Source organism: Poecilia reticulata, chromosome 21 (assembly GCF_904066995.2).
Source record: "Poecilia reticulata chromosome 21, P_reticulata-male-v2, whole genome shotgun sequence".
Taxonomy (NCBI): Eukaryota; Metazoa; Chordata; class Actinopteri; order Cyprinodontiformes; family Poeciliidae; genus Poecilia; species Poecilia reticulata.
Genome location: NC_088850.1, coordinates 8,111,024 through 8,120,418, shown reverse-complemented (window position 1 = coordinate 8,120,418; position 9,395 = coordinate 8,111,024). Strand labels below are relative to the sequence as shown.

General features: G+C 37.6%; 1 protein-coding gene across 17 annotated transcripts in view; it reads right to left on the bottom strand.

Annotated features, from left to right (window-relative positions):
- Positions 1-1,545: 1,545 nt before the first annotated feature.
- gphnb (gephyrin b) overlaps positions 1,546-9,395 on the bottom strand; it is an 89,666-nt gene continuing 81,816 nt past the window's right edge. For 12 of the 17 annotated variants that reach the window (XM_081602537.1, XM_008397472.3, XM_081602532.1 and 9 more), the window contains 10 exons: positions 8,487-8,606; positions 8,252-8,310; positions 7,324-7,477; positions 5,753-5,874; positions 5,275-5,377; positions 5,001-5,074; positions 4,802-4,869; positions 4,577-4,680; positions 3,177-3,273; positions 1,546-2,934 (listed from right to left, as the gene is read on the bottom strand). In XM_081602537.1, the coding sequence (XP_081458663.1) occupies positions 2,801-2,934; positions 3,177-3,273; positions 4,577-4,680; positions 4,802-4,869; positions 5,001-5,074; positions 5,275-5,377; positions 5,753-5,874; positions 7,324-7,477; positions 8,252-8,310; positions 8,487-8,606 (1,035 nt within the window). In that variant the 3' untranslated portion in view covers positions 1,546-2,800. The remainder of the gene's footprint in view (positions 2,935-3,176; positions 3,274-4,576; positions 4,681-4,801; positions 4,870-5,000; positions 5,075-5,274; positions 5,378-5,752; positions 5,875-7,323; positions 7,478-8,251; positions 8,311-8,486; positions 8,607-9,395) is intronic. The other 5 variants (XM_081602530.1, XM_008397474.3, XM_008397475.3 and 2 more) reach the window with 3 other exon arrangements.

Here is a 9,395-nt window from a genome sequence, read left to right as displayed (position 1 = left end):
TTGCTGACTTTAAAAAGCCTTGAAACTATTCCTGGCCCTCATTCATGGCCTTCCTTATTAACATGTATGTTACATGCCTGCCAAAGTAACAGACGGCATCAGGGTTTAATTCTGATAAGGCAGCCTTCAAAACAACAACCATATTAATGGCAGGCACATAAAACACCATCCCGACTTGGGGAGCGGTGATGGAAAATGTCCCTTTCACACACATTCCTTCACACAGCCACAACTTGCTCACACCAGGTTCAACACTCTAGTATTATCTCAGCTTAAGAGTTTAGCCAAAGAGGATTCTTATCTTAACGTAAAAAGGTTTACATCTGGTTTAAATATTGGCTGATACTTTAAGCTAAGAGGTTGTATGTTCTCCTTACAAGGATGTTTTCCTGGCGCTTTGACGTCTTCTGGCAGTTCAAAAACAGATATTAACACTCCTCTCTCAAACCATCCTGCACATTGCCGTCTTCAGAGTTAAAATGCACTGGGGTATTATGCTTAGAAGGTAACAATCTTAATTTCTCAGATACTGCAGCCACTCAGTATTTCAGTAGTTGAGTGTTTTCTTGAAATTCAGGATGCTCCAGTTAGGATCTCCACAGATTTGAAATGCTTTCTGATGCATTTGTGGGCCCTGTCCTTCGCTTAGTATGTCCCTTGGGGACCTGTTTGGTTTCGTGCTGAATTCTGCAAGATTGAACCAAAAAGGTCCCTGCAGGAATATGGGCTTTAGCCAACGAATGAACGATGTCTCCAGTTAAATCTATGCTCTTTTCTCTTGTCCAACCATGGAAAGTAGTTTGGGCTTAGCGTTTCTAAACTATGTCACTTTCTTGAAAGGAATCATTGGACAAGCTTCCACATAGAAAGTACTCTGCATCCAGTGACACTATGGTTAACGTTACTCTTTCCTGGATGTTCTCTTAGCTAGGTGCATCAGTGTTTAGCTGCGTTTCTTTCTGGGATGGAGTCACGTCATGTTCTACTTGTTTTGATTTTCTTTCAAAAAAAGAAAAGAAAGTACTTTTGGTCCAGTAGCAGCTTTCCTGGTTGTGGTTATAGATGTATTTATTCATACTACGTTTCTTGTATTTCTTTTTCATATGAAGTAGCCAAGACTCAATGCTTTGGTGCACAACTGTGTACGAGAATAGAGTCATTGATTAAGTTATTGATGCCATTATCTCTGTGTTCTGTTTGCTTTCCTATCCTATAGAAAGTACTCCTAGCCAGTGGTTTTGCATCCCTTTCTTGGAATCATTGACCAAGCTGTTCATGTCATTAACTATGCGTTATCTTTGGTTTTAATTTCCCATTGAAAGTACTCCTTGCACCATCATCGTTTCTTTGATAGAGCACCATAGCTACCATGAAGGATTGCTTCAAAATCAACCACTTATTGCAGTCACATATGCTTTCTCAGATATATAAATTTTTACCAGTTTCATTACAGATCAATTGCATCTTTGTTAGACTCTTCCTGTTGGATAACCCAAAGTGCATCAGCTACAAAACCTTCGGCACCAATAACAAAAACCTCCCACATTTTCCATAGATATATTTTATTAAAAAACGAAAGCCAACAAGAACCCTTTTTTACATAATGATCAAGGATTTTTATTATCTTAGTCTCTTTCATCAGTTTCATATCATTACAGAAAATGTTATTGTACAGCGTTGATCAATGTCTCCTCATTGCTTAATAATTTCCTTAGGAGTGCTGGTCACATATATCTGTACAATATGGTTATTTTTATTTTTTCTGTACATTTCTTGTGAACTTGGTTAAAAAGGCTGTCAGCACTTAAAGAAGCTGTTTCTTTTCTTTAATCTTTTTTTCTTAAATAGTTGATCAAAAAGAAAAACAAAACAAAAAAACAAAAATGATAATTTCTCCCCGGCTCAGCTTGTCACCTTGGTGGGGGTTTGGAGTTTAAGTGAATATAAGGAAGCTTCAGGGTCTGGGCCTGGCTGGCGTGGGTGTGCCCCTAATACCCCCAATCCACCCTCCACCCTCCTACCCACCCCACACACACACACACACCTCACCCTCCCGATATCGCCTCCTTCCTGTCCAGGCATTTGGCACTGCGCACATAAACAAGACTCACAAGATAAACAACAAGCAAAGCTCTTTGTGAAGCCATTATGATGCATACTAATGAGGGAAAAAACAGAAGTGTCACCTTGATGGGCCCTCAGAGGAGGAGGTGGCCTTGATATGCAGCCTCTTTCCTCTAAACTGAGCACCGTAGGAAATCTGGAGCTTTCCATGTTTTCTTCACTTTCAAAAAACTGATTTTTTTTTATCCACTAAAGATGAGAAAATAATAATTTTATTTTTTATTTTTTTGTCCTGGCAGGCACCTACAGCGGTCTATTAAAATGCTACTGCTATAGATAAGGTCTAGCATTGAACACACAAAGCAATTGCAATGAAAGGAACAAAGTTGCCTTAATATAATAATGATAAGAAGAATAATGATAATAATAATAAGAATAATAATCATAATAATATATTACAGAATAAATCTCTTTTTATAATTAGATTTTTTTTTCATTAAAAGTTATATTTTCTTTGTTTGAAATACTATAATCTTTTTAAATTATTATTTTTTTTAAATATGTATCTAGGTTGTGATCAAGATGTTGACTATACCTCAACGTTATCCAAATCAATAAAAACTAGCTGTGCCGTTGCATATTACAGAATAGTCAATGATATGTGGACATGCACCGTGAACCACCCATTCCAACGCTCGCTATTTGTGACGTCGTCCGGCGTCCCCCTCTGATGACATCATAGCCGCCCGATGACCATGACGTCGACCACCTCGCCCTTGTGCAGCTCCACGTATTGCTCTGTTTTTGGAGGTAGCATCAGGAGCCCGTTGGCACTGCGCATGCTCATCAGTCTGCTGCTCACCTGGTTCCCTGCGAGGAGACCACAAACGGAGAGCTTGTGCTTATTTACATTTAGTTGTTTACACTGGACAAGAAGGAAGCCATTGTTGAAAGAAAGCAAAAAAAGATGCACAGTTTGAGTTTTCCTTAGCTTTTTACTTCACTTTACTTTACTTGTCAGTACTTTAAGCACTGACAAGGTAGTTTCTCTGTTTCCGAAACGTTTCTGTTGCTCTTCAAAATACATTTTTTGCTGCTTTACGTTGTTGTACCTGTGCTCTGTGCCCAAGGCAGAGGCTCCTGGTGATGCCACGTCAAAATGCAGCGGTGATATTCAGGACGAGGGTCCAGCTTCACATCACATGACAACTAAATAGTAAACAAACATATAATAAAGTTAAAGCTTTATTAAACCCCTCCCAACAGATACTTGTAGGGCATCATTTAAAATTCCTCTCTATTTTTCTTCAAGTGCTTTCTATTTTTTCTTACGGACTGTATATTTTAGGCAGTTTGCTAGAATTCAGCGCTTTCATTCAATGCTCAAGCTTTATGGCACAGACAAAAAACAAAACAAAAAAAAAACATTTTTTTGTGCAAATACACCAGTGTGAATTGTCTCCATTTTTAACTGTCACAGATTAATTAACCAGCTAATATTAAATTGTTATACTTGTGTTGCAGAGTAAAGAGCACAGTGACAATAATGGTGTAATATTCTGCACATAAAAACTTGATAATGACCGTTTATTCTAAAGTCCATATCAAAATTAAAATAAAGCATAATTGCACCAATAAGAATCAATATATTCTAATAATTTTGGAGCAGCTTCCATTTAAGAAAGACCAATTACGTTATAGATTCTTGTTTTAATTTTCTGTGCAAAAACAATATTGATATATTTTTATTATGATTAGAGGTATTTTTTTGTTATTTGTGTCTTATTATGCCAGATGAATCTCATCCTGGCTCATTCTAAAAAAAAAAATATCCCTAAAATGTCATCTACAAGGTATCTTGGCCAAGATAAGAACAGCTGAAGACAGCACTAAAATATGCCACAGGGATAAAAAAGACCAGAGGTCAACAAAATATAGTTGCCTCGTTGAGTCTGTTTTGCAAGGGTAAAGATTTAATCTAAATCTGATGCTATCTGCTTGGGAAAATTGCCTGAGTGCAACTATGCTTTAAGACCATTAATTTCTTTACAAAGTGGCACTAATATATTCAACTTGATTTCTAACTGCGTTATAATTGCAATTGATGTAGAGGTGCATGCTGGATGGCGCCCATAATGGCAGGAAACCAAATCCTTTACTTGTTAATGCTTGATGGGGGACATAAGCTTAGCCTGCTCTGGGTGCATGATATTCTAGTGATTTCTTTTACCCACTCTGTGGTTATGAATATTCAAGACAGAGGATCAGGCCTTGGGGTTGCTGGTGTCTTTGCCAAGTCACAGCAAAATGTTGTGGTCATAAATATGCATCCAGAGGATGATGAAAACACAATTACTTGATGATTTAAGATGCAGCAAGACTTGAGTAGTTTTGTGCAAACATTGATTTTTATTTATTTATTTTTTATAGTTTGATGCCTGTGCACTGAAAGCACAGCAATAAACCCAAGAGATTTTTTTTTGACTTCCCTTATACGCTTTGTGAGTCCTACCCTCGCTTTGATGATGGTGGGCCTGGGGTCCAAAATACCCTGCATCTTCCTCAAAGCAGGGATGACAAAAAGATTACAGGTGACAACAGCGGACACGGGATTTCCTAGGACAGACGGGCGGGACAGAGGGAGGAGGACGAGAGGAGAGAGCACAAAGAAAAATATCTGAGTAACGAGTCTGTGCGCATGGCTGGTAGAATCGCTCTTTCTCTCAACTTCACACACTACCTGGGAGGGCAAAGATTAGTTTGCGAGCACCGTCTATGTCCAAAGTGGCAAATGTTGTTGGGAGACTGTAAAAAAACCCCAACAAAAACAACGAATAGTACAATAAAACAACAAATGTCATTGCAGAAAAATGAATTAGGAAGAACAAAAATGATTTAAACAGTCTCAATAATTAATGACTTTCTGTTTGCTTTACCCTGGTTTCATGAAAACACGACCAAAATGGATCTGAGCATGAAGATCAATATCCAACACCTGCTTGAGGTAATCCTGAAAAATACAATTAAAAGGCAAAATTATAAAATGCACATTTCTTAACAAACTTAAAAATGACATTGAGATACAATTTCGTTCTCTGTGCTTTAAAAATAAAAAAATGTCCAACCACTACTGAAATATTTTTTTTCTGCTATCTCGCCGTCTACCACTAGGTGTCAGTAAAACAGCATTATGACCCCTCATGTAACTACCTTCTCTCCCATGGACACTCCTCCTGAGGTGATGATGACATCAGCACGGCTGATGCCTTCATTCAGAGCGTTCAAAAGGTCATCTGGGCTGCAAGGCATAAAACAGAGAAACAAAACATACACAAAAGCATTAACTACCAATTTATTTCAGAGAAAAGAAAGAAAGTTACATGAAAAAAAAAATCTTTAATACATACTGTTTTTATATTTCATCATGTTACAACATTACGGCTGAATATTTTTATGTTCTAAACTATGTAGTAGAAGATAGAAGGTTTAGATAACTAGACGTATCGCTATTTATGTTGTCTAATCAAATTTTGTCTTCCTTTAACTTCACAATTATATGCATCTCTTTTGCTGGTCTATCACACAGGATCGAAATTAAATATTTGCTTACATAAATTGACAAAATCTGGAAAAGTTTAAGGGGTATTTTATGAAACAAGGCCTGGCACAGACTTAATGTGAACCTTACTTGTCCCCAACGATTCCCAGATTGATAGTGGGGTAGCCATGTTCCTGGATCGTGGCAAGCAGGGTGGAACGATTGCTGTCCCTAATTTTCCCAGGATGGAGGTCATCCTCTGGGTTCAGCAGCTACCAAGAAGCAATGCAGCACAACATGACAGGGATCATGTTTTGTAATGGAAATTAACAAAGTGGATAAAGAAGCAAGTAATTAACAGGGAGAGAATTTAACGACCCTTGCCGCGAATCCTTTTTGGTTGCAAACATAAAGGCATGCTTTAGTATTTGCAGTGTGTGCAAGATAATTAGGTTCTGACTGAATAAAATGCCACAGCTGGTGAAAAATGTCTCACATAAAACTGTAATACAATGTTTGCAATGGTCATATGTCACGGGATAACGAGAATTACTCTACACTCTGGTCATAGAGATGCGAGTCTTGTTGGGACACACACATTAGCTGCAGATAATACAATTTGGGTCTGATATGATGAAACATGGAAAGTTAGTCACAGAAAAAGAACATTTATCTGTTTTTATGTAGAACAAGGTGTCTGTTTAGATCAGCAAGACCCCTGTATGATATTTAATCAGTTCAAGTTTTCCCGTTTTAACACAGTCAGGATGACCAAAATGTAATAAATGAAAAGGTGTACATATTGATCTCTTCAAATTCAGAAATTAAAAAAATAAATTCTATTGTATTTTGCAGAAGGACCTTTTAAACTGTATTACAGGGTCAAACATTTTGGGCATTCTAACTGGAAATTTGGCCTATTCCTCCTCAAACCTGGGGTAACTGGATTAGATCTGTATGACGGCTTTGCCAACAGATTTTCTATGGAACTGAGATCAGAGTTTTGTGACGTCCACTCCAAGACCTTAAGACACATCGTAACTATTTTGGCAGTATGATTAGGCCGATTGTCTATTTGGAAGATCCATTTGGGCCAAATGTCTTGAAACGTTGCTTCAGTGTTTCCACTTAATGCTCTTTCTTCATGGTACAATCTATTTGTGAGAAGTGCACCAGTCCCTCCTGCAGAAACACCCACTTAACATGTCGCACGTAGGGCTTTAAAAATAGGATGGCGTTTCAAGCTGCCTCTCATAATCTTTCGCTCATTAATCTGACATTAAGCAAATATAAATCATTTTAGTATTCCTAACTGACCTGAAACAGGAAAAGTTTAATCGGATTTAATGATACATAGTGAGGAGGGGGAAAAAAAGCTATGTACCTCTTCATGCAGTGCGTCTACAAATATCAGCTTCACACGTCAGAATTAATTTTACTGCATTAATATTCAAGAATGTACTCAAAATATTGGTTGTAAAATTAGAATCGTTTTGTGAGTGAGTGCTGCAGAATAACATTAAATCTGAGCTCAACTTAATCCTCTTTTCTAACAGATAATCTGATGGGAAAGCTGATGAAGGAAATATGAAATTCATTTGCATAAAAATGTCAACATGGTTGTTTAATACCTGCTGATTTAAACCCAGAATGTGATTTTCTGTGAAGGTTGAAGGGCACACAAACTTTGGTCATTACCGATTATGTAGTTTTAGCTTTACCTCATTTCCTGTGGACATGACAGCCACAACAGGAAATTTCTGCACTTCCACCTCCGTGACCCCAACAGTGGCCAACAGGCCAATTTCAGAGGGGCCCATATGGGTGCCCTTTGCCAGCACGCACTCCCCACGCTTGATGTCATGACCGATAGGCCTGTGGAGATGCAAACACCAAATTAAAAAATGCTGCAAAATCCCTGAATGATGTTGTAAGGCTGTTCTTACATTCTGTTAGAGACACGCTATGCATTTTGAGCATTTCTTTGGCCTCTGGCTGTAATTAGAATTAATGGATGTAAAGTAACAAGGTAGCAAAATGAACAGAAATCTGAGTGGGACAAATTCAGAAAGAGTTTTCTATGTTACCAAGCACTGTTGAGGTGAAAATCACCCACAGTAATGTTTATTAATATTCTGCGCAGAAGATGAGAATTTACAAAGTGAGACACTTTTGAACAGGTCAAAGTAGAGAAATCATAAACACTGAAAAAAGTGTGCGACCGTCTGGGTCTTTGCTCCACCAGAAGTTATTTCTCCAGGGGAAAAATCTTGAGTGTTTTAGATGACACAAGTTTCCTCAAGGAAAGTTTATAAACATTAAACAAAAACATAATATGACATAACCATCAGATGAACAAAGACATACAATATTAGTCAGATTTTTTTGTTATTGCCTCATTTCACCCCCTTGGTTATAGTTACACTTAGTTTTATAATAATCACATAGTAAAATTAGATTTCATTCCCTATTTGATTATGATAAAGTCCAGGTTACATAATAATTACACGGTAAATCTTGTTTATTAGGGTGCACCTTAAGGATGATAGGAATTTGTTTTTTGTCGCATAGGCTTTTCTGTTTTAGGCAAACCCATAAAAAAACAGCAAATGCAATCAGAGCTTCAAATTTTTTCTGATTTTAACCAACCTGATGTCCTGTCCTGGACGGGCTTGTACTAGAATTCGAACCTCCAACTCCTCTGTTCCCTAAATAACAAATAAAATATCAGAAAAAAAAATACTGTTAAGCTACTGAAGCAGTAATGGGCACCACGGTTTTCTGCCTAACTGTCACTCACTGCCCGTAAAGCCAAAATCATCTCTACGCTTGGTAACATCTAGTTCTACATTTCACTGCTGTTGGCCTTTAACTTTACGCTTACGTCCTCAGACTCGCGGAGAAGCTCGGTGTCTTCCACCTGGACGACAGCATCGGCACCGCAGGGGATTGGGGCGCCCGTCGTCACCCTCATCACCTGCCCAGGCATCACTGTGTGGGTGGGCTTCACATGCAAAGAGAAGGCAAATGAAATCACAACATGGACAAGCAGAAGAACTGGACAACGGACAGAAAATAACTTTTGTTTTCCAAAAATGGCCAAATAGATTCTGACAACAAGGAAATATGTCAGTAATGGTGGCAAATCTTTATATCATATACATCACCACCGTCAACAGTTACTAACACACAGTTTAAAAAATAAAAAAAAAGTTCCAACATGAACTTTCCTTTTGATTACACCCTGAAACTTGTATTTTGAGTTATTTTACTCTGAGGGAAAAAAACAAACTTTCACCCTCAAGGAAATATAACCTTTTTTTTTTTTTTTAAAGTAAATAAAAGCAGCTAAAAACGTTTAATTAGTTATCTATTAGCAAGGGCTCATTCAGGGAACCATTCACACAATAATTGCTCATGTTTGCATGCTTACAATTTAATTTTACAGAGGAAAAGATTAGTGTGAAGTCTAGGATGTTTAAAGTTTAAAGTGATGGCATTTAATGTGACATTTAGCATGGAGAGCAAAATAGACAAGTTTATAAAAAGAAGTTAGGCTGCATCTTAGTCTAAAAAAACACTCCTGGCAGTTTGATTAGTTTAAACATGGAGAAAATAGATTATTTTAACCTGCTTTTATCCACTGAACACAGAAGTCTAAAATGCTGTCTAGCCTTAAAAATAAATATTAGAATGTGGAATACAGTTTTTTTTACTTTCATGAAAATGTGTGAGTGAAGCCAGGAGGAGTCAACAAAAAGGTGCGACTGCTTTCATACTCTTATGAAGCGAT